The 26,121-nt window shown below is 34.4% G+C and overlaps 1 protein-coding gene across 18 annotated transcripts in view; it reads left to right on the plus strand.

Annotated features, from left to right (window-relative positions):
- Positions 1-3,454: 3,454 nt before the first annotated feature.
- The window catches only part of LOC128166890 (rap guanine nucleotide exchange factor 2-like), a 41,731-nt gene continuing 19,064 nt past the window's right edge, over positions 3,455-26,121 (plus strand). For 4 of the 18 annotated variants that reach the window (XM_052832330.1, XM_052832329.1, XM_052832328.1 and 1 more), the window contains exons 1-2: positions 21,674-24,576; positions 25,443-25,518. In XM_052832330.1, coding sequence (XP_052688290.1) covers positions 23,927-24,576; positions 25,443-25,518 — 726 coding nt within the window. In that variant the 5' untranslated portion in view covers positions 21,674-23,926. Of the gene's footprint in view, positions 3,672-5,947; positions 6,373-8,084; positions 8,213-8,705; positions 8,790-9,317; positions 9,407-11,760; positions 12,120-14,535; positions 15,366-15,479; positions 15,693-20,206; positions 21,022-21,671; positions 24,577-25,442; positions 25,519-26,121 lie in introns of those variants that run through there. The other 14 variants (XM_052832334.1, XM_052832342.1, XM_052832335.1 and 11 more) reach the window with 13 other exon arrangements.

Here is a 26,121-nt window from a genome sequence, read left to right on the forward strand (position 1 = left end):
TTGAAAGGAGACTGATTCTGCTGGTGTAAATAGGAGAAAGTCCATAACTTTCTAAGATAAATGGTTTGTATGGAAAAAATTTGATACTGTAATAACAAATAAATCGGACCAAGCAGCTTTAACTCTATATACTTCTATGTAAAACTTCGACCTCCCCATTGTGGCCCCATCTTACCAACAAGAAAACCGGAGACCATGATTTGAACAAACTTGAATCTATGTGATCTGAGGATGCTTCCACACAAGTTTCAGCTTTTCTGGCCAAATGGTTTTTGAGAAAAAGATCTTTAAAGATTAACTCTATATACTCCTTTGTAAAACTTCGACCCCCCCCCCCCCATTGTGGCCCCACCTTACCCCCGGGTACCATGATCTGAACAAACATGAATGTACACTATCTGAGGATGCTTCCACACAAGTTTCAGCTTTTCTCGCCTAATGGTTATTGAGAAGAAGATTTTAAAAAAATATCACCAAATCAATAAATTCCAATTACATGTATTTCCCCTTGAAGGGTGTGCCTCTTTATTTTAACAAACTTGAATCCCCTTTACCCAATGATGCTTTGTTCCAAGTTTCGTTGAAAATGGCAAAGTGGTTCAGGAGAAGATGTAAAAAGTTTACAGACAGACGGACGCCGGACAAAAACAGTGATCAGAAAAGCTCACTTGAACTTTTAGCTCAGGTGAGCTAAAAAAAACCTTATCAGCTTTTTGATAGAGAACTATCTAAAAAGTGAACATATCTTTATCAATTTTTCTGCACAATATTCTAAAGACTCGCACACGGCCAAAATGCTCCTTCAATAATGGCAATTTTTGTTGAAAAACATTTAACAAATCCTCTGTGGTTGTGTTTGTATGTATCCTTTGTCGGAAAAGACCAAATGTCAATTCTCTCTCATATTAATTCTGGACCAACCCCAATATAATTTAAGCTGTAACACCAAAGCAGGAAACGGAAAACCGTGTAGGTGGCTATGCCAATCGCAACCTTCAACACCCTTGTTGGCTTGGATGGAATGCTGAGGGAAGGACGGGACCAACATGTTGTTGGTTATATATTAAAAATGGGGCTTATATTGGTAATTCATGTTTCGTCCACAATACTTCATTTGCCGGGCTTACAACAATAGTAATTGTTTACGCACTTATTTTGATCATGACTGAGATTAAATGTAAAAATAGCAATTGCAATGAAACATTAAATATTTTTTTACCCCTTCTAAAGTGTACTTGTATGGCTGTGTTAAATTTTCGTAAAGATTTTTAAATTGCTTCGAAGCGTTTTGTTTGTAATACGTGTAGGTACAGACATCTGCGGGTGAATGGTGGGGAGGGGGTTAAGATGTTGACAAAAATTATTAAGTAAAAAAAATATTTAATAAATTAAATTTTCTTCAAACCACAAAAACTAATTTTACTATATAATTGATTCGACCTTATGAAAAAAAGAGGGACAATGACAACAATTCTCAAACAATCACGACGTTATTGCTTTCGACTAAAAATTAGAAATCGACGTATTTTGTCTAATCATACGTTGTTCGGTATAATAAAACTCGGAAAATATGATTTTTCTTGGGGGAATAAATCATCATTTTTCCCTCACCTTCATGCAATAAATGTATAATGTTGAGCTTATAGTACGTTAAAGTATATAGCGTCGTAAAATTAACAAAATATCCTTTTATGTCTTAACTATCACAATAAAATTATGAGTTAATAATGAAGTAGGGCCATTCAATATAATGTCGATCATGAAAGAATAATTAATATAGATTAAGTGTATAAGTATTGATAAAGACATCTTTGCAAGCCAAGGGTGACGATCCGCTCTTGATCGGAGGATCGTCACTCTTGGCTAGCGAAGATGTGATACATGTATTTGACTATTATGAAAAAATATATTAGCAGTGGTATTTTAAAGTATCGCCATAACTGAATGAAAAGGCATCACGCTGGAAAATTAAGTACTGATTGCCAATAAATTATTGATATAGGCCTAAACGTAAAGTTATTCATTATCAACATAACGGTTGCATAAAAGAGGCAATTGTCTTGAACTCAATAATGGCATGAGTTTCTGTACTAAAATAGGTTTATCGACTGTTAACTATAGTATACAAACCGTAAACTATAGTTTTCAACTGATAATCTAAGTTTATCTGTCTGTAATAACGTTACGATAGATTCTGCTGATAAATATAGATTTACATCGGTAAACTAAAAATCACATTCGTTAACCTATGGGTCTACTTAATTAGCAGTTGTTAATCCTAGTTTCACAATCGTGAATCTACATTTATCAGATAAATTATGTTTTGCAATCGCAAATGGTTGTTTTCAGTGTTAATTATAGTTTTACACCTCTGAAACATAGATGATGGTGCGTTAACTATGGTTTACTGATGTGAAATATAGGTTAACGTTGTTAACTAGTTTTCTGTTTGTAAACTATGGTTTACAACCGTTAACCTAGTTTATCGACTGTGAAAGTGTGATTAGCTCATTTTTTGTGAATTTGGCGTGTCATAGACCTATGAACCACAAACAAAACCTACGTTTGTATTGACCCTTAATAGTTAAATGGGTTGTCATCAAAATATAGCTGAAAAAAAATGTGATAATTGTAATACAAATGTTCAAGGGCTTACCAGTATCATTTTTGCAATGGTGTGATAATTGTAATATATAAAACAGAATAATTAATTCTTGAAAATGTCAGTTCCATGCTGATCAGTTATATCGACTGATGTACATAGATCTACACAAGACTCCAAAGCTTTCTCATGATTCTGACATTTGTGATTTAGTTTAATGTGTTGTAATCATCAAATTGTCGCTATCACATAACATGATTTCAGTTTGAACCGCTACTTTCGAGACTTATTTTCCCACCCACGGGAGGTTTGATCAAAGACATATTTTTGAGTATTTTTACTATCTAAATTCATGAATGTCTCTCAGGGGGTCCGGCCCTTTGCGTTCAGCGGCATTGGAAGCAAAATGAAAGGGGGGGGGGGCTAGAAATCTTTAAAAAAGAAATCTAATTCCCTCCCCAAATCATGAAATTCCTAATCCGGGGGGGGGGGGGGGGGGGGATAGTACACCTCTAACTGCTGCCGTTTTCAACATCACTCTTAATATTTCTTTATTTTCATTATGTATCCTTACATTTTACCAAAAATGTGGGGCGGGGCGGCAGCTTCCTGATCCTTTAATTTTAACAAATCTGAAAAAGTAGGGGGCTGTCTGGCCCCTCCCTGATCATGCTGATGCTATGTGCCTGGTGGTTAGGTCCAATTTTGCAAAAAAGTAGGTAGGAGGGGCTTAGCCCCCCCCCCCCCCCCCCCCGGTCCTGACGGCTATGCTTTAGATTCGTTCATCTAAATAATAATAATAATGTGGGCTAGGCTAGTAATTCAGAGGTGTGGCGCGAAATGACGTCACCGGATGCGGTCTCGTTTTCATTGTAAACATAGTCCGAATTTCAATATGGCGGAACATCCATGCAAAATAAAAATTGGTGAGAAATATTTTTGAATTCTCCAGAATTTATGATTCATTGTTGTATTCAGAGATATTCAAAAGAGTTCCCATAGACTGCAGCATGACTGTTATTCGTGCTTAGGCGAATTCATATGCGGAATGAAAGTGTAATTATATCAGGTAATTTAGACAGGTGTTAATAATTGCATTACACTAGTAAAACAGATAAATTTACAGCTATAATTAAATTTACAGTCGTAAATTTTATGAATGGTTATTAACGTATATTTAAAAAAGGGAAAACATTTCTGGAAAGTACTCTATGATGTAAATGTGTATATCGTTGTGTATATCATTTATTTCGTAAAAAGGTACAGATTTGTCGATGATCATGATGGTAATGAAGGAGTCATTACTTTAACAATGATAATAATTTATTTTGAGTTAATGTGATGTTTGATAAGATTAATATTAAAAAAACTCATTGGTATTGTGTATTATGTACTATGCTTTATAATATTAACCAGAGATATCACATTGATCCCCCTCACCCCCCCCCCCCCCCCCCCCCCCACACACACAGCCACAATTCTCATAATGTATTATCTAATATTTAGGTGATTACCAATATTCTTTTACCAGTTTTTATTTTGATTGTCTTAATTTGAGATTGCAATCGCATTAAAATTCTATGTTTTTGATCCACTAGTTCTACTCAGATGTTAATGACTTGCAGTCCTGATTTTTCTCTGACATTTTTAATCATTAATGTTATTTAGAGAAGAAATTACTTTAAAATGTTGCTACTGTGTGACTACTGATATAATTTTGAGACTTTTGAGATCAATATTGGGTGAAATTTTGAACATGATATTTGTTTGGCTGATATTCTGTCACAGAATATCAGCCATTATCAGAACTTTTATGATAATCACTGATTTAAGACATTACTGTTGTTGATTATTATCGAATTAAAAGTTTCTAATGTTGAAACTTGTCTAACTATTCAATAAATTTATACTACATGTATAATCTCTGATTTACATCTATTAATGGTTTTAAATTAAAATAATCATGTTGGAACAGAGGATCTACATCAGTAAATTAAAATTAAAATCGTCAAAAATTAATGTTTTAAGTAACCAAGTTTGTAGAATGTCTTAAATTATAAACAATTATAAGTCATTTTGAAATAGAAGGAAATTTATTTTTAATAAATGGTTTTAATCACTTTGCTTCAAATATAATAATATATCTTTGTAAATGGAGTTTGTTCATCATCAAATAAGCAACAAATGGAATGATACATGGAATACAATTTTGTGCAATTTTTTTTTTTACACATTTAGACAAGTGTTATCCAATTCCATTGTCAATTCTAAGTCTATCAAGCTCTGATTAAATTTAATCAGTAAAGTTGAGTTAGTAACTGTAGTTTCTATTTCTTCCCCATGGTTTTCCATAATGAGGTTTTCCTTTGAAAGGTTAATTTGAATAAGGAGCATGTACCGGTATATATTTAAGTGACTATACTGTTATTTGTGTGCTATCAGTTTGAAAAATTGATGATGAAGCACCTTATCAGATATACATGCAGGGTTACCAGGTCCATTCATTTATTTTGTTATACCATATATTTGCTCATAACTCCCTTGCTTACTTCAGGTTACTTTGCTATTAATATGCCAATATCCATGCCCTTGGTCCAAAATGCTCAAATTGCTGATTTTCTCTGTCTTCTTAATAAAGTTGACAAAAATTAAAAAATTTATCATATTAAGACTTGATCTATGATTTTGTTTGTGAAAACATACATAGATTGATAATATTATTGCATTTATAAATGCCTCCCAGTAATCTAATTGTTTAAAAATATATGAGATTTCAGTTTTAGATTAAGATCTCTCCATGCACATTCATTGTACATATAATGAATCTGTGCAAATAGAAAATGACTTAAAATTTTCTTGCAGAAGAAATACAGCAAGTTATTGTGATATTGTGTATTAGCTGTCTGACTCGGGTTTATTGATATGGTGGCATTTTGACCTCTTCTCCGGGCAGCCCACAGGAATTATCTCTGATAGCTGTCATGATTAAGCAGATAGCTAGTTTCTTGCAATGTACTAATTGAATTGATTATGTTTACTTCTTTACCCAGACTCTTTCTGAATTAATGTGAATGAGATGATCATCTACACACAGAAAGTGGGTTTTGGATAAATCAAAATAAATTAGCTTTATTGCATATATGTAATGTACAGAAAGGGGCTTCCAATGCTGATTTATTTTTAGTTACCAAGCAATATTGGATTAATGAATGGATTTATTTGTTTAAAGGTCTTTTGGTTTTCCACATCAAGAGACAAGGCTTATTTATCAATTACTGTGAAACACAGTATATCAGTGGCTATTTGTTTATGTTTCGGAATCATAAGCATTTCCTTCTGTTGCAGATCCAGACAGTGAGAAGTTTCATCTGGCTGAGCAGTGGTGGCAGTAAGACGAAGCATACAGAGAATTACATACAAGCAATGTGTGAATATTTCACCCACACTGGGAGACAAAAAGATCTATTGGATATTCATAGTCTATAACAATAATGTGATGGAGAAACAATAATCTTGAATGTTGATCTAAAATAACTGACTGATCTTGCCAATATATCGAGACAAGAATGTGAAAAGCAGTGGTAGATATATATTATGTAGTATTGACAGTAAAGAGGATTTGGTGTAAAATGTACACTACACAGTACCATCGCCAATCTCCGGGCTTCGTGCCCTCTGGCCAAGGTGAAGGTCGTGGGAAGATGGTCACACACAGTGACATCCAATTCATCAAATGTTTACAGAAGTTTCCACATCAACGGACTGATCAGGTAAATTAATCAAGGATTTTTACATCATAGATTGATGTTTGAATACTGTAAATGTTAAAATGTATATACATGTGCAAGTACTTGTGTGAATGATTGTATTTTTGCTATACAATTTCTTGAATTGTTTGTCATGTACCATATATAATTACTCATATCAATATTTCGGAGAATGAATGAAACTGTGCAGACAACTGCAGAATTTTTAAACTTGCACAATTTGCTGAAATTTCTCGGTGACCAGACTTCACATCTGAACTATAGCCCAGTGTACTGCAAATTCTGCTTTGTATGCATGCTGTCTGAACATGATTTATTCATCGAACCTACTGCAGCTGTTTGCATGATCTAGAAATATACAATCAGAGTATATCTCTTGTTCTCAAAATCTCATGCTGCTTTAAATTGTATGCTTAAATTGCATGTTTTGAAGTTTATAGGCTATATTGGTTTTTTCTGTAAAAATAGTATCACAAAATAATGAGTTGGTTCAATTCCATCACACTCTGATAGAATTGAATGATGCCAGGGTGCTTTAAAGGATTTGTGTGTGGAGCTTCATTGCATGGCATTTCCAGTGTTGGAGGAGGATTATTTTGCTATGATTTACCGATGGAATGTTTTAAACCATTGTTATTAGGTGACCCAGTATGTTAGTGCCATGAGTACCTTTGTTCTGTCTCCACAGAGCATGGAATTAAAGTAAAAACATTTGAAGAGTCTTAGTGATGTATTCCACTCACTGAAAAGATGACATCTTGTGACATTGTTTGCTGTAATAAATTTCTGAATGCAATTCTAGATATCTGCAGAACAGAAAAATTGTTATTGAATGCAATGTAGGAGGTTTGTCATTGTTAAAATTCAATTATCTAAACATTGAAATACATTTTAGGGGGATATATGTTTATATGAGGTAGCTAGAAAACCTTGCAGAAAAAAATAACTTTTGTCTGAGCTTTGTGCAGTTTTGTTCTGCAATGATCAGTACCTTCAAAGCCTTATGTATCGATCACCAAAGAAGGCATTTTATTGTTCATGGGTGCGACACGGATATTAAATCCTCACATTTAATTAGGAATTGACTGTATTACTCATATCTTAGTAGCAGTAAATAATTTGTACTTCTGACGATTGGTCATCATACTACATGTATTATGATATTTTTTAACATTCTGTGACGTATCACATTTTGGTAATTCAATACATTGAATAGTCTGCCTGTAAGTTATGTGTTTGCCTTATACCAGTTTGGTGTTCAAACTTTGGGTTGGTAGAAAGGAAAATTAATTTTTTTCAAAGCTGTCTGAAAATGTTGATATGAATCTGTTTCAACAGTATAGATTGTAGATCAACAACTATAGATTTTAAAGGGGGGGGGGGGGGGGGGTTTAAAAAACTAGATGCTTAGAATGTTGATGAAAATATCCGAGGTGAATACTTTTTTGGTCACTTGGTCAAGAGTGTGATGCATTTAGTTTTATAAGAAAAAGTAAAGTTAAACAGCTTTTTTTCAAATTTGTCTGGATTGATACTTTTTGGACATATCTTCTGCTAGTATAGCTGGTTCAATTATTCCTAGAAGTAATGGTTTAGACTAGGAAATACCTTTATCATAGCCACAGTATTCAACATATTGATGTGTGATGTATTGATGTATTGATGTCTTTTAAACATATCTAGTATATTAAAATGTCTCATTTTTGTACGTTCAGGACTTGGACTTGGTGTATTCCTATCTGCATGGTATGGAAGCACTTTCTTCATTAAGAGAGCCAGCCCTGAGAGCATTGTGTCGAACTGTTAGATACGAGTATCATGATGCCAATGATATATTGTATTGGTGCGTATCAAGCATATAATATAATACTACTGGTACAGTTTGGTGTAGATTTCATAATTCAGTGCTGCTACTTTTAAGAAATTTAAGTACTTGTATTTTTATAACAGTATCTTGTAACTAGATTTGTTTCTAAGGTTATCATGCTATTTATATAAATGTAGATGTCTGCAATTATTTTAATGAATTTGAAACTTGTGACCAGATTCCCACAATACATGTACTATACTTGATACATGTATGTTTAGAACTATTTCTTTACTCTCAATGGCTGTTGTAATTGTTGGTATACTGTACTAAAGTTAATTTTTTTTTTTATCATCCTGTGATACAAAAACAAAGTACCTGTTCAAACTTATTTCAAATTATCTTGCAATAAGTTAATCAACTTTCAAATAGTAAATCTACTATATATACAAGACAACTGAATAACATTGAAATTTTGTCTTGAACAAGAGTTGTCTTTCTTTGTTGCTGATTCTGTTGTATATTTCAGCCAAGGCGAGTTGAGCACCTGCTGGTATATACTGCTGTCTGGTTCTGTGTTCATCGAGGGATCCATGTTTCTGCCCAGGAGCAGGTAAATACACACAAACTCTTCGGTCCCCAACATAAAATTGTCCATGAATGCCATGACACTGAAAGGACAAAATATAATAAGGTTCCTAATATAAAGGGCTCGCTAAAAAGAACAGTTTGATTTTACATTTATGTTTACTTTGCAGAGATATGCAAAGGAAAGTTATTCATGATTTTCAATTTGATCCTGAGGCCCTTGATTTGGAAAGATCACATCATTAATTTAACTTTTTTCGTTGATTTGATCAGATTATGCTGGATTAGTGATATCACATTATTTGCAAAATCAGTTATCAATGGGATAGTATTCAGTGCAGAAATCTTGGAAAACAAAATCATGTGTACTCATCAGCTCTAATTTTTGATAACTTTATTGAACATTCATTTCTAAATCTCTAAAAAATTTGATACAAAATGACACATTGAGGTTCAAGATATAATGAAAGCAATAAATCAATAAAACTTTTACTTCCATATGAACAGAATGTCTAGTTATTTATAACAATATTTCCTTATGTTCATGTCTGTGCTCTTTCATACTAAAATAATTTGGGTGTTGCAAGCTGTATTCTAGGAAGTTCTGCTCTGTTTTAGACTTTAGTGCGACTTGTAACATGGGTAAGAAAAGTTTTTATAATGTTATCCTGGATGTTTTAATGCAATGAGGTCAATAGAGGGAGGACTTGTAAAAAAAATAATTATGCCTTTATCTGCATGATTAATGTGTTTGATAATTAATAGAAAAGAGCAAAAAACACATAAAAAATGATAGAATTTTATTTCCCTAAGCTGTTTTTGCAGCTTAAATCCAAATGCTACAACTGTTGATGCTATTTACAAAGTACATTATAAAAAAGAAAGCTTATTTTTAGTTAATAGTGAAATTCCAATAAACCCATTTTATTAAATTATATGATAAACTTAAACACAAAGAATTGACTTTTATAAATGCATATATTATAGTTACTTAGTATTTGTTTTTATGTTGTTATTACTGATAGACATATAGTCTATGTATTGTTAAAGAAAATTCATTTACAGAAACATTGTCTTTCAGCACATACTCTAAAAAAAATGTAGAAATGTAGAACCATATACTTAAATATTAATAATTCAAGAAATGATTTGTATTTTTATTGTGGTAAAAATAATATGATCCAAACATTTAACAATAAACAAAACCTTAGAGACAGACTGGCAAATAATTCCCATTATCTTCAGATTTCCATACATTGCATTTAGAAACTATTTCAAAAACTCCTTTGTCAAATAAAGTTGAAGTCTTTGAATGTAATGGTTTCTGACATGTTATGCTTTCAGTTAAATGTGAATGTAATGGTTTCTGAAGTTGTATGTATCATCTGCACAATCTACAGCCTATTGTAGTTTTTTTTAGCATTTGTTAGTAACTCATACAAACCAGATGCCCGATCAATTTCACATGACGGGGGAAAATTATGTGTGCTTTTCCAGCATTGTTTTCCTTTGATTGTTATAGGCATTTTCAGTAAATTGTCCTTTATTACTTTATCAGAATTCCAAAACTTTACAGAATAAGGTGAGATTTTGCCATGTCTTTCCCCATTTTAACAGTTTCTTTTGGGGGGAGGGGACACAATATGAATTGTTTTGAAAAGTTGGGGGCGGGGCCATACATTTACACAGAATTCTCTGTGTAAGTTACCCTTGTGACCAGAGGCTGTGGTAATCTAATAACACTCAGTACAATAGCAATTTCCATATGCTGTACATTCAATTAGGTGTAATTGATCAACAGAAACGAGAGACAGGCAATACACACACAGGATTTGGCAGTGGATGACATAATGTTAAATTAACTGAAGTAGTTTCAGGGGATACAGCCAGCCTTCATCTGCCGTTTTTATCTTCTCTGTCTTCATTATGCTTTGTCTTTCTGTGTGCATTAAGCATACTAAAGATGCAGAAAATAATGAGCTTAATTTTGCTCTCTGTAGATGAAACATCTGTCGTGTTAAGTTTGAAAGAAAACATATAGTAACAATCTTTTAGGGGATTCCTATTGTTCTAGGAAGTATTGAATACCTGTCACGTTTATTTTTTACAGTTTGTTTATCTATTTTTTTTTTCAAGGAAATATGTAGAAATAAAGGTTGTTTTTTTTTTACTTTATAGATGGATATTTTTAGATAAGTACCATCAGATTTAAGAATAGGGAAGTAAAAGAAATGTTTTTCCTTGTGTATCTTCTTAAATATCTGGTTATCATACTTGTATCTTGAATGAACCTCTTGAATAGAAATAAACAGACAAGTTTAAAAAGGGGAATAAACATGTACAGTACATCTTGAACATTTATAAATTGTGTGAATTAAAGTACAGGACATATATTAAGTCAATATTTTGAAGTACTACTAATTACTCACAAGACATGTTCAAGAATTGCCTGAAAATTCATAAAGAAAGAAGTTAGAAAGTTAGTCTTAAATATGCTTGTTGCTTCCCCTTAAAATTTAATTTTTCATTAACAGGTTTTGACATATGTTTAGTCCATCAAAAAGTTTGAATTCTTGAATTTGGAGATACAAAGAGAAAAATGATCTTACATTTCACCAGTAGTATACTAGCTAGTATATTTTGCTTTAATTAATACCAATAGAATTATTTGATCATAACACATCAACATTGAGTCATCTCAGTGGCACAGGGTAGTCCTATATCCCTTTTAGTGCTTTGTAATCCAGACATCTATAGACTTTCTGCTTATACTGACTGTGTTAGCCCAGGGTTTTATGTGTGAATACATAGGACATGAGGGATGATGCTGGACTTTGTGAGATAATGAGTTTACTCCTTACAACATCTGTCACCTCTGATTAGGCAATGTTCTAGTACTGTAATCCTGAATGATGTTAGTCATCCTCAACAACAAAGAGGAATCACCGTGTATTATCTTGTTTAATCCTGAATACACAAGGAACATCACTATGATCACTGGCAATATCATATTTAGCATATGCTAATAGCTGTACATGAATATTCTGACACAAGAGTTCCTCTTTCTCAGTCTTGCATGAAAACCAAATGTTGATATTCGGATAGAGTTGATTAAAAAAAGGGAAAAAAGAGAGAAATAGAGAAAAAGCAATCAGAGAGGAGAGATTGTGAAGCAGGTCAAGAGATTGGTAAACTGGGAGAGCGTTGTCATTATTGATCGGGGGATGTTATAGCTGGGCCCGGTCAGTCACTGCAGGCTGTGTAACTTCCCATGCTGACCAACCCTATGTACAGTGTTCATTAGTCACTGTTAGTCTATCAGCCAGTGCTGGATATTCAGAGGCATTCACACTTTGTAAGTATTCATCATGTAATCTAGGATTTTCAGTATGTACCGTGTATTGATTTACAGTGGTTCTTGTATGCATTGGAACTTGAGTCGGACTGTAGTACTTTCCATTTGCATGTAGTTGTGGACTGAATAGGATAAATACAGGAATGTTGAATATTTTATTTGTATTTTGAAAATTAAAAAAAAAAAGACCATTATTTTTCACTCCGGTAATAGAATAGGTTATTTGTTAACTGCTAAATGATGCAGCATAACCACATATTGTCAAATTGACACAACTCTTTGTACTTTCTGAAGTGTCAGTAGGAGACCATTTTGAACAAAGTGTGACCCTTTTATTTGAAATATGGGTGTTGAAAGTATAACCGCCAAGGACACAGGCAGGGTGGAGTTGTAAAGTGGGCTTCCTATCTCTGAGTAGAACATCCTGATACTCATAGTGCTCTGTTGTCATTACACAGCTTCATCTCTCTGTGTCAGTAGATGGGTTAAATACTGGTATTCAAGTCTTCTTAGAAAAAAAAATGCTATTCTTAGCCAATTACTGATATTACTTATATGTATTGTTCAGATGAAACCATTTCATAAAGTTTATTTTCAGTGTTTTATAAATCTCGTTTGTGTCGTGGTATTTCACCAGAGTTTTTGGTATTACTGTTTGTTATTCAGTTGGAATAAGTGTATGGAGGTTTACAAATGCAAAGGGTTTTAAAAGCTGTTTGATTAGCATGAAATTAACAAAAACAATTAGACCTGCCTTTAAAGTAGAGGTGCCAAATCTCAAATGGGCATTAAAATACCTGGCACAGAAGTCACTAGTCCATTAAAGGTTTAATCCCTAAGAGGAAGGATAATTCTACATAGTTTTACACTTGAGCCAAAATGATATGTAACTCCTTACAAAAACATGTGGTCAGTTATTTGATTGGTTTGAACTTTTTAAAAAGAGGTTTACAAATTGCATTGGCCAATTGACAAAATATTGCCAAAAGCAATTTAAGTGTCTTTAAAATTCTTTTGGCAACCCGAACATTTGCTCTGAGGTAGGATTACATGTAAAATTAGTGATATATTGCTTGGTTATGCAGATGTGATAACAGTAATTTTAGATACAACATTAATTTAGGACAACATTCCTTCTGAATGTATAAAAAATTTCTATGTAAAATGAAATGTTAAATATACTAACTGGAAGTTGCATCAATTGAATGCCCTGGACGTATTTCAAAGACATAGTTTTAGGCATTTGTTCTGAATATATGTATTACATAAAACAGCATGGAAATTATAATTATATTGATGCATAGTCAACTAAGATACAGTCAAATGGAATTTTTTTATAATGAGTTTGACCTTGGACTTAGTGCTCATTAAAAATGTACTGGTATTGATGCATGAATCCATACATTGTACATGAGGAGTTGGTGTACCAGGGTTGGATCAGGAGGAAGTTGAATTTGCCGGTGCCTGGTACTTAAAGCATGACCTTAGTACATGTATCGCCATCACACAGATTTTTTGTTTTTTCCTCTGTTAGTGATATTGCTGGTGTCACATGATTTCAATAGAAATGAACAGATTATTTGATCTATTTATTGAGTTTATTATTGAATAAACTGTATGTTTAAACTTTCTAAAATAATACAGTTTATCCAACTAAAAGTATTCATGTATTGGTAAAATTTCTAACACTATTTCACTGTTTTTCTCAAGTTCATTGCACATGTATAAAAGATTTGATGCCTCCTCCAAAAATGAGTATTACTTTGAGCATTCAGAACTGTGACAATTCTTTGTTACTTTATGTACTGGTAGATTGTTTAGAAGTTTGAAAAGTTTGACCCTAAGGTGCTCTTTATTTAATTGAACTACTTATAGATCTCAACATATAGTTGTGGTCATTCACTTCAAAGTGACAGAGCTAAGTGTGGTTGGTAATGTGTCTGTTTTCAATGAGTTCATTTTGATTGTTCCTACAGGGTACTCTATACTTCATAGAACTTTGTATTCTTCCCCAAGGCTCGGACCTGTGTTAATGCACCATTAGTGGGAAGGAAACTGTGTGGAACATATATATACAGCCTGCTTTTGATTTTGTTTGTGAAAACTCAATTAGCATATACATACTCATTAGGTGTATGTTTCCGTATTTTTATGTGATTCTTGTTATTGTTGAGAATTAACAGTCATTTTTGGTGAATTTTGTCTACCTGAGTGCAAGTACAAGTGCAAAACAATAAAAAATTTAACTCCTCATTACACAAATGTACAAAGTTTATACAAAGTTTTGCATTTACAGTACATTTGATAATCATCAAAGATAGTCTCCTTATTTGGTTAGGGTTTCCGTATTAAAACTTTGCGTGGTAGGAGAAGATATGCAGAACCTTAACATTCTTTAGTAGCTAATTTATTGCCTAATAGATTGCCTCCAGGCAAAACGATTTCCATTGCATTGCAGCATTTGTCAACTACCATGCACTGCACTTGAAAAAATAGGCTGTGTTGTGGAGTCTGATAAGGACTGGATTAGCTCTTTTCAGGTGGAAACTTAAGGAATTAGTACATAGATATCAGAGATTTGGACATTCCTTTGGTTTGGAGGGGTTCTTTATGTTTTTTGTGTTTAAACAAAATTCGAACTGTGGAGATACATTTATTTTAAAAGTCTGGAATTTCAAGGTCAAACAATTTGTAGGGGATTTCAGAAATTGTGAAAAGTTGTTTTTATAAATTCTGAATGGCTAAAGAAGTGACTCTGATTTGGACTACTTAGGAGTATTGTTGAGAAGTGACCCATGTAATGGTGAATTTATTCAGTGATCCGGCATCCACTCGGCTTATGGAAGTGTAAAACCCCGAGATAATCAATACAAATGTGACAGCTTAATTTTCATCACTGTAAATAATGGGATGAGAGAGCTGGTATTTACACAATATCATAAGCTGTAACATGTACCTACGTATATTGTCGTGACCTACAACTTTACAAATATAGCACAGGACGGATATATACACCATAAACAGGGATGTTTATTTACTGCGGGCCATTTCAGCGAACTCCTTTGCGATTCATTGCATGACTACAGGACCTAGTGCCATTAATTTTTTTTTGCAAAAACGAATATCAGCTCCTATGTGAATATTATCTTGCACTGGAATTTAAATGAAAATATTGACATTTATTTCAAACTGTTTGGTTGATTGGACCTACAAGCTTGATCTCCTGTGTACACATTTTAATTAGAGGTAAGACAAAAAATAATCCATTCAATAGAGATCCATGCTCAGATTATGAATTCCTATGATTTGTTCTGTGTGTTTTTTGATGTAACAAGCAGATAACATTATTTCTAATGAGTTCATAAGTTGTTGTGGTCATGGCTGGCCGGATTAGAGGTAGGAGGGGACAGGTAGGAGAATTCTTACCTTTACATCAATAAAGCACACGGTCCTAGGTGTTGACAGTATCAACAAGCAGACAGTCAGATTTCACAGCAATTTAATTCATGTGGGATGTGAGATTGGAATGTTGAAATGGAGAATAGCTGACAGTTGCCTTGAAAATAACGTAAGGTGGGTGCTTCCAGCTTGTTGTCAGGTTATTTTTCATTGCAATTTTCAATTTTCCTGTTTTTATCTCATGAAACTGGCACACTTTTGAGGTTTTAACCAAAGAAGACAAAATTGATTTTGTAGAATTGTTTGAGTAGAAAGATTGATGTGTTAAACCGTGTATTGAATAACCAATCGATATTGCACTGGAGAGCCTTATACATGTTACAGAATGTCAGGTAGATAAATTCACAGAAAATAGTAGGGGTTCTGTAATTCATGCAGTGTACCAAAAAGTAAGGTGCATTAGTTTCAAATACAGACATGAGGAATTTGAATGTTGATGAGTTTTGGGTGTGTCATTTTAGAACCTGCTGTGGCTTACAGTTGAGGATTGGTGTGGTTGGGAGATTCGAGGTGCCAGACACTTTCCTATCCCAACAGATTATGTTATATTCTCAGACTTTCAGAGACAGGAAGATATCACAAATATTTCCGAGGGAATTACAACGGTTTTAAGGGAATTTGATATTGTTTTTTTGCTTTACGTCACTATATGCATGAAGCATAACAAAAATTTCAATTTAAAACCAGCTGGTTATCTTGGAGGTTACATCATACTAAATATTTTGAGTTTATGGCGTAATAATACCAACACTGTTCAAGGAACTCTATGCCTCCTATTTGATTCTCTTCGCCTACATTTAATAGGTTGCCTGGAAATCACACAGGACACCAGATAATTTGAACAAAATTACACCACTCTCTAAAACCAATGCAGATACTGTCTTTTTGCTGAAGGCAGAAATGAGTAGGCTGGGGCTTTATTTGGAGTAATAAAGTTTTGTTTTAGTGAGGAAGTAAACGGTATATATATAGCTGGTATTTAATAGATCCATGGATGTACGTCATGATGTTTCATATTGCATTGCAGTTATCAATGGTCAACTGGTAAAAAAGGTTACTAAAAGAGTTAATTCCGTTGTCCAGAAAGACTTTTGATTGATCTAGCAGCGTGATATGAGGTGGTAGGTGTAGTGTGTGAGTTCTGCCTTGTACACAGCTGTGAGGACTTACTGCAGACAGATGTCAGGGTATCCCACAGACTCCAGCCATTATCTCCCCAGCTTCCTTGATACCTCATCTGTGTACATTAATTATCCATGACCAGGAACCAAATCTCTGCCTGTCTGTATGATACATCACCGACCCAAATGTTTACCTCTTGCTGCAGGTATCAGGTGCTGCATGGTGCAGTAATGAGGCTCTGTAAGATTGGCAGCTTGTTTGATTAATTTCTGCAATGTCTGAGCCACTGTATGAAAATGTACTGAAAGGCAAAGAAATTTATAAAACTTAATTTTTTTTGTAGTTAATTTTGATTAAATTCAAAGAAAAAGGATCGTAGACCACTATTTCATGTGTATGCAAGAAAAACAGATTTCACAAATGAAATTAAACACATCTGCAGGCAGCAAACCATTTGTTCAATTAAGATGGGCTGTTTAAGTAAAGGCAATTAACAACTTTATGGAAAAAAGGTAGAAAATGCATATTATTTTGACATCCCCTCTTTGAGTTTCAAGGGTTTTCAAGCGAAAGAACTGCTGTTGCCAACAGCTCAAGGTGTGGAAAAGCGATTGGTCTGAAATGGAGCCGTCCCTCTGAGCTTCTCTGTAGATCTGTGTGCTTGCTGCTGTACTTGTTCATTGTATATAAATTGTTTATATAGCTGTAGTTCTGATATCAAGTTGTCACTTATCTTGCCAACAGAGAAGATTTCCTGGCACTTTTAGAACAGACAGGAATATTATTATATTCAGGGGCTTTTTTAGGGAGATCTGCTGTAGGCCGACCTTAGGAACTTAACGCATATAAACCTGAATACTTCTGGATGTTTTGATTGTTTCGTCTGGCAGACCTTTTTCTTCAACACTGAAAGGTTTATTGCAATTAGGTGGTTCTTTGCAAAAGTTTCAGAATAAAACCCAGTGATTTATTTTGAAACTGCATTTACAGATCTCTGAAATTTAAAAGCTTAAAGTACTTAAACTTTCTAAAGAAGAATTTCTGAGTTGTCTTTGATGGGATTTTGTTTGAAATCAGCTTATGTTGGATTGACTTTAAGATTCTGGGAACAACCCTAGTTTTGTTTATAAACATGGTCTGAATACACATGAACAATTAATTGGCTATCATTCCCATAAATACTCACTCTATCTGTTTACAACAGCCTCTGCTATGACAATCAGAGTTGGTTTATCTTAGATATTTATTACCACTAACAATGATATCTACTTCACTCTCTCCAAGTATTACATTGGTAGTGATCACCCATCCAATTCATCTATCAGGTTCATCTTCTGTTGGGTCTCCTTACAAAGGACATGAATAAAGATGAATTAATGTAAGTCTTTGCTGAGTGACTGTGTGAGGGCTAACGATAGTGGACAGCCATTAGTAGCCAGACAGTAGGACTCTGTCAAGGTGATCTCAGGAGACTGATTGGAAAGAAGTTCAATTACAGATTCAATTAGAGATCTATCATATTTAGAAATTTAAAACAACTACAAGGACTTGATATCAACAGAAAGCTTGATATTTTAAACCTACATCCAAGAACAGCGTTTGTTTGGCAATTTGAAAAAATAAAAATGTAAGGGTTCCTAATCAGTATGCATTTTTAGATTACCGGTACATGAATTCAAATATTTCAGTGTTATAAGCCATATATGTACATCTTGGTCCAACATTTAGAAATATTATTACATGAATCCATATTTGCCGGTACGTTATTGGACTAATTTAGGATTCATTTGATTTTACAGAATATGAGTAATGGTTTGGGAGTTTACAAAGCACATGATGTAACATTTTTAAAAAAAAATCGGATTGAAGTTGACGTTAAGGAAAAAGGGATGGTCCTCTATGGTGAAATGAATGTGTGTTATTTCAGTTAATTGAGGAAATGATTAACATAGTTTAGAAATCATCGTCCATTGATCAGTGTGAACTGGCAGACCTTCTCAACTCAGATACTCTTTGTATGTAGGTCAGTAGCAGTATTCTTTATTAGACTTCCACTCGGCATCCAGTGCAGTTTCAAGAAGATAGGATTTCCTGCCATATCTTTTTTGTTCAACAATCCTATTCTTTAGATGTTTTAGTTTAATAGACTTTATAACTTAATCCTTTGAAGAACCAGGAAGGCATGCACAACCAAACTTTAAAGTTTGAAATAGAAGGTATTACTTTTCTATGAAATTCAAGGTTATGAAGTTAACCTTCAAAAGTTTGAAGATCACCTTCAAAAAGAGATGTGAAGGTTTCTATACCCCATACTTTGTTAACTTCATATTTTGATTTAACGGGCCAGTTAAGAAACAGGGAAGGAATTAAAAGTTTCAAATATATCCATCAGCGATTTAGGCATTGAGGCAGGTAGAACGAGTGCTTAGTCACCTCCCAATATACCTCACCTATGACCTCAGACGAGGTCTGAATCAGAGGGTGCTCACAATAATAAACACTCAAGGGCAGATGGGCTTCTTTCTTGATCTGTACATGACACCATGATCTTCCTCTCTATCAAAACCTTTTAAAAAAATATTGATATATCTTTGTTTATCTTAATATTTTCCCTGTAGCTATGAAAATACAGACAAGAGAATGTGGCTTTTTGCTGTTTAGTTAGGTAGAGTTCCCACTGGAATATGTTACAAAGATAAGCATGTCATACATTTGTCTGGTGTAAAAAGAAGTGAAAAGGACCTCTCTAAATTTTCTTGATAAACTTGCTTACATCATAGGCTGGGTTGCAATTTTTTAAGCCTCCATGATTGATACTTTTTGAAAATATGATATCTACAGGCAATGCCCAAAAGTGAAGAGAATGGTTTTAAGATTTTTCTTTACTATAAAAGTGGGGGTCTGGGAGATTTTTGTCCCATAGTACACCCTGCATGTCTTTTTATTCGATCTCAATAAAATAGAAGAAAGCTGAGTGCAATCAGAAGGTAGATGAGTGTTGACATATTTCTGTAGATAAGTATCTAATCTACGTACCCTCAGGTGAAACAAGGTCACACTAACGTTTAACTGTTATTGAATATAAATTTCATGCTGGATATAATTTCTTACACCTTCAGGAATTTCACGGGTATCTGCAATGTCTTTACCTTGTAGTATTGCAGGATAATGATAAAAATTTGACATAATCACTTGGTTGTCAAGGTAATTAACAATATAGTACAAAAGCTGCAGGCTCTTCTAGGATTGATGGTTATCTGATCTGGCTCTATAATCACTTCCAGACGGTTATCATTTTGCATGTATTTATGGACACTCCACAGGGGATTAGATATCACATTGGTTACCCTGGGATTCAGGTCCCAGGAGAAGATACCATTTGTCACTTTGAGTGAGGAGTCTATCACTACTTACATGTACACTTCTGTCATCACATGTACTAGTGCAATCCACTATGATTACTCACGGGTATTGAGTGACTCAATCCTGTATCTGTGATTGTGTACACTTGTCTGTGGGGCCGAAGACTTGCACCAAGCTTTTATTTGATCTACCTGGAGTTTCACATTCAGATTTCAAGATTCACACATCTACCAATTTACCTTGATGTACTTTTGTTTTTTATCTTTGGATATTGTGATAAATTGGAATTTTTTTGAAGTGTTTGGATTCAGTAAAAGAATGAAGAACTTCAATTTTGACAAATGCCTGTAGTTGGGTTGAAGTGGTTATGGACATTCAATATTTCGAACTTGAAGCTCAAGTGCTTATTAAGATTGCAGGAATAGTGTTTTTTGTAGGCCACCACTTTTGACATCAACCTGTAGAGGCAGGAGAAAAAAAAATGTCTTGAGATGTGTTTCACATCCAGTTTCTTTAAGTACATATTTTCAAAGGAGTTTCACTGAAGCGATGAAGAAGGGAATTGTTGGGTATCACTGAAGGTGACTCCTTAGTGCTGAAAGAACAAGCAGCTCCTATAGGCCACAGCAGAATTCACACCGATACCCTACTGGAAACCCAGTGTCTGTTTGTCTCTGACTGAGGAGGCAGCTACACGATAGTACAGGGATCAAACACGTCAGATTAGGGAATTAACACAACTCATTGTTTAGACAGATGTGTGCATAGGAAAATCTGTTTTGCATCTTCTGAGGATTTGTTGTATACATTACTTGGTGATCTATTGGAGCACCTAATTGTGGCAGTTTATGATGTGTGCGAAAGGATTAATTAGTTTTCTTTAATACCACTTACTGTTTTATGGATATGATTTCTATACCTCCAGATACAAAATGATTCGAGAAGTAGATTTTGTCAGGTATGTATCAGCTATCACATGGGCGATGATTTAATCCGTAAAATCATTTTTTTGGAGATTTTGGATTGCTGAGTAAGTAGTTACAAATGATCCAAAGTATACATTGCTCTCTGGAGGGTATGATATGATTTCCTTACTAGATTTCTTCTCATATTTTTAATTAAAATTTTAGTTGAGAACTTTGTAAGTAACTCTGTAGGAAACAAGTTTAGATTCCCAAACTGAAGTGAGATTTTGGATTAATTTCCTTGCAGAGAGGATTTTATCTTAACTGAAGGAATTTTGATAGACTGTTATCTGATAAAACCTTGAAACTGCCAGCTTCAAAAAGAAACTTGGCAAAGAAAGTTTTCCGATTTCACTTTTAACAATTTGATGTATACTTCATGGCAACCTTTTTCCTGGCTAAAAGAACAAATACCTAAAATACACAAGTGACTTTGATGGAAACCATTTGTTGGAATCTTTTAACACAATTACCTGATGTCCTAAGAGTTAAGTGGGAGGAAAATTGGATTGAATTTTGGATTTTTTTTTCAAAGCTGAGACAGTTTAAACTAAAAAGGCATTGAAACCTATTTACTCATGTAAATGGGTCTGATATGTGATTGATATCAATGCCATACAAAAATTTAATTTCATATTTTGTCACATTGATTTGGAATTTAAAATGATGAAATATTCTAGTATTATTAAACATATAGTGTGCTATAAATTTCAAAATACAGAGATGAAAAGACAGAATAAAATTTAGGACGTTAACAGTCCTTTTAAGTACAAAGAGCAACAGTGATAGAAATGGCTGCAACCATTGAACTCCTGCCTAAAGCTCCGGAAGTCCTCGGCCATTCAGTATTGACACAGACTCAAAACTGTAATTACCAGCTTCCGACCCCTCTCATGCATGGAGGAATAATTGATAGATTGTAATGGAAAAAACTATTAATTACTTATAGAATATTGTGAAAAATGAGAGCAGTTTGGACACATTGTTCATGCAGGGACTTGGAAACCTGACCTGGAGAGGGGGGATACATGTCTAGCAGCACTGCTCAAGTTGCAGACTGGTAGATCTTATCGTGTAATGATACACAATGCATCTTAATCGGCGCAGGCATTCTGACCTGATTGCTGTGAAATGCTATCAAACAGACATTGTTAATTTTGAGAAGAAAGTCTTGAAGTTGACTTGTTTGATACTTAGGGCGTGCACTTATACTGGTGGCACCAAATGCAGGGTCTGAGTTGCTCGATGTAAATAGCAAATGTTGCTGTAATAATGAATAGGCATTTCTTCTATGTGTGGATAGATTGGGAAAATATGCTAGCTAGCTTATTGTAGATGTTCCTGCTGTGGTAAGAATTCTGATATCTCCACAAAGATCTCAAACCATCAAGTTAATTAAAGAAACCCGGGGTCCCCCTTTTTAAAAAATCTCTATAATAAAAGTAAAATGCAAGGTCTGGCCACTTAGACTTATTTTGCAATGATGCAAAAAAAAAAAAAAATCCCTGTTCATGGAACACGGTAGTTTATGAGAACAGTATGTTCATTCAATGCTGTTAACTGTGTCAGCAATGTCATGGTTGTTTTTAAATGTAATTCAATAAAATGACATAACAATATTAAAACCTGTCAACATTTGGCTCCAGTGCTTTAAAAACAGTTCAAAACATCTATCACGCGGACCGGAAGGAACGACTTAGTGGGGTCAGTTTTGTCTAGAAGATTAATACCACTGCCGATTGCATTGGTCATTTGGTGCTAGTTTCTTGGACAAATAAAATTAGTTCCAGGTGCAAGGTATCCCCTTTATTAAGATGGAAGTATGCCTAGCAGATGTTAGGGTCATGCTATAGATTTTTTGGTCTCCTTTTCATCCAAGCAGATTCAATGAAGAGAGGAAAAAATCCGACAGACAAGAGCCGGGCACACTTGGCCTGTTTTGTTGGACAATATCGAATTCCTGATCTAGTGACATTTCATTAAACAGGTCCCAAAGAGCACCTGCCGGTTTTGTTAGACCGAAGTGGCTCGGAGTTGATGTCTTTTAAACACTTGTTTGATTTGCGTTAGTTCGGAAGGGTTTATGGGTGTTGAAATTTTACCTATGTCTACACAGAATGATATACTGTAATCCTGCATGCATGATCGGGTATTGTTTGAGCAGAGATCGACCATTGATTTAATTTTATTCAGTGTATGGATGCACTGGGTAAACTGAGTGAGAAAGCAGGAGGATTGACGGAGGGAGCTTACAAAGTGATTTGACTTGCATTTTTTGGATGTATTTTTGTGGTTCGGATAAAGAAGTTCATTGTAGAGTGTTGAGACACAACAAAAAGTTTTAAAGAGGTTATTAAATTCCAGCACAATGAAGACAAAATACCTGGATTACTACTTTACCTACACACCATTTAAAGTGCAAGGCTGCATGCGACATGGAAAGCCAAAACCATTCTCCCATGTTCACCAAGACTCAGACTGGTGTTCTCATTTGTCATTCAGTTTTTCCGCCTGACTGGATTTTTATCTACGTTACCTTTGTGTATATTTATATATATCAGTGAACTTTATGTGCAACTCTGTGACACTTTTCCATTAACCAGCGATTGTCATTAATTAGGGAGGTCTGTTGCTGGCCTGTGTGTATCAATGAGAGATTACAGCCAGCTCAAATATCAGTGATGAAACTGCAAGTACCTAGTACATGCTGGGGTAGGATAGCCCAAAGTCTGATATAAAACTGGGAACGAGTCTCATAGTCTCAACAGAGATAGTCATCTGGCTTTATAATGGTGCTTTATATTGATAGAGTAGCCATGGGACTTTGGAAATAGATACACTGCAGCATGATTTGTTTGTGATGTCAGCAGTGAAACTGTAAATAAGAAAAAACTCATCATGTTTTTCTACATTGTCGGCAATTCCAACCTATCTGGCAATGATGAGAATCAACAGATTGATGTACAGGGATCTGGACCTATCCATGAGCAGCTGTCAGCCATTAAAAGTCAAAACTCTCTGGAAAAATATCATATACCCAAGCCAGAGTTGTCTAACCTGATGTGCAGTGGCCAGGAGAACGATGTATCACGCTCACTGGGAATTCCAACTACTCTGGATGCTGGCAGCTTCAGCGAAGTTCAAGAACTTGGAGTTTTAGACTCTCCCTCAAAGGAAGTTTGTGTTTGTTGCCGGGAGCACAGTGGCTCAGAAAGTGAATTGGACAGGATGGATTATATGTGTGAACATAGAACTAGTGCATCCGAAAAGTTGAATTCTTGTTGTTGTTTGTTAAAAAGTTTATCTGGTGATGCTAATGGAGCTGAAAATTTATGTGTTCAAAAAATGTATGAATCATCGTCTGGTAAACCAGTTCGATATGCAACACGTGTGCATGCAGAATTTGCCCCAAACAAAGTGCGACCAAAAAGTATGTGTTCGGTGGGAACTAGATGTGAAATGAGATCGCCTAGAATACAGCCGGACATACGCATAGAAAATGATGATGGAGTCTGGTCTCTTTCAGACTCTAGTGTTAATTTTGAAAGGTATTTCATGGCAGATATATTTTTGGAGAGCTTTTATTCAGAGCCGGGCAGATAGAGGCTGGTTTAAACTTACCAATTATGTAATCTCCAACTCACAGATATGATCTTTGTAGTCTGCCTTTTTGCCATGTACACAGATTAATGCTTAAGAACACGGTTTTAAAGGACTCTTTCTAATGCTTTTGAGTGTACAGGCAAACAAATAAGTGTTGTCCAAACCATTGCATATTTACAGTCATCATTTTGTTTGTGCCCCAAGCCCCTTAGTCATTTCCCACTTCTTTGTCCCATGCCGACTGTATTATACCTACTGTAAATAGATCCTTTAATGATGTTGACAATTGCCACAAAGTTCTTATTTAAATGGAAGTAGTCTGCAATGCTCTTAATGAAATGTAGATCATGGAGACTACCAATTTTTTTTGGTTATGTCTGATTGACAGATCACTCATATAACGATAGCCACAAACTTACGTATTGACTGCATATGATCATGCATTTACGTATTTTTTGTCTTGTTTCTATTTTTTATGATGTACATAAGTTGAGCCTTTGTTCTGTGCCGTACTTGATTAATTCCAGAAGGCCCATTAACTTATTCAGAAATAATTCTTCAGACTTTTATTTTCATGAATAATTATTCCATGATTTTAATCCATATAGCCTCAAATGTACCGCATTAACCTAACATCCTTCAAATGGAACATCTTTACATATTTTACGGAAGAAAAAAACCCTGAATCATTTCACAATAGCTGTGAAATGATTTGTGAAATTCAGCATACACTTTTGACATTTATGTGTGTTAGACTGTGAAATATGAATATTATCTATGATGTATAACAAAGATGTTTCTCTTCTTTCAGTTTTGGTAAAAGAACACCAGGATGTACCCGCCGGGCCAGCGAATGTCTCATTCTGGAGCCCTCCGAGATGATTGTTGTAGGTATCATTTTACGACGCGTAAAATGGCAATCAAAAATCTACATTCTCTATGAATGTCATCATTTTATTCACATAAATTTTCTGAAAATGTTTTATGAACAGTTGTGATTCAGAAGTATTTCCAGGTTTTGTTTTTTTCAATTACGTGGCACAGTAAGTTAGTTGATAGTTTGGGGAAAACACTTGTTGTTTTCTGTCATTGCCGGTGTGAAAGTAGGGAGGAGAATCTTTTCTGGGAAGCTGACTATTACATCATTGCTGTGGCATGTTCTGGGCAAAGTTTATCTCTGTTTTCGTGCCTTTTGTCATACATGATATATTCTACACCAGCTGATTGCAAATACAAACATTCAGTGGTAGATGGTTTTTTTATATTTCACCCACAGAAATACTGACTATGTAATTAAACCGCTTCTCTTCCTTGGATTGTGAATTTGTTTTTTAAATCATTCTGCTGTCTGTCTTGCTAAAAGCAATGATTTTTTTTCTCTCTAAATTAACATTCCAACCAAGCAAAAAGTGAAGAAGAATTTGAACTTATTAGCATCTTTTCTGATTGGTTGCATTTTCTGATGTTCTTTATTATGACAGGGTGTTAGC

This window comes from Crassostrea angulata, chromosome 10 (genome assembly GCF_025612915.1).
Source record: "Crassostrea angulata isolate pt1a10 chromosome 10, ASM2561291v2, whole genome shotgun sequence".
Lineage (NCBI taxonomy): Eukaryota > Metazoa > Mollusca > Bivalvia > Ostreida > Ostreidae > Magallana > Magallana angulata.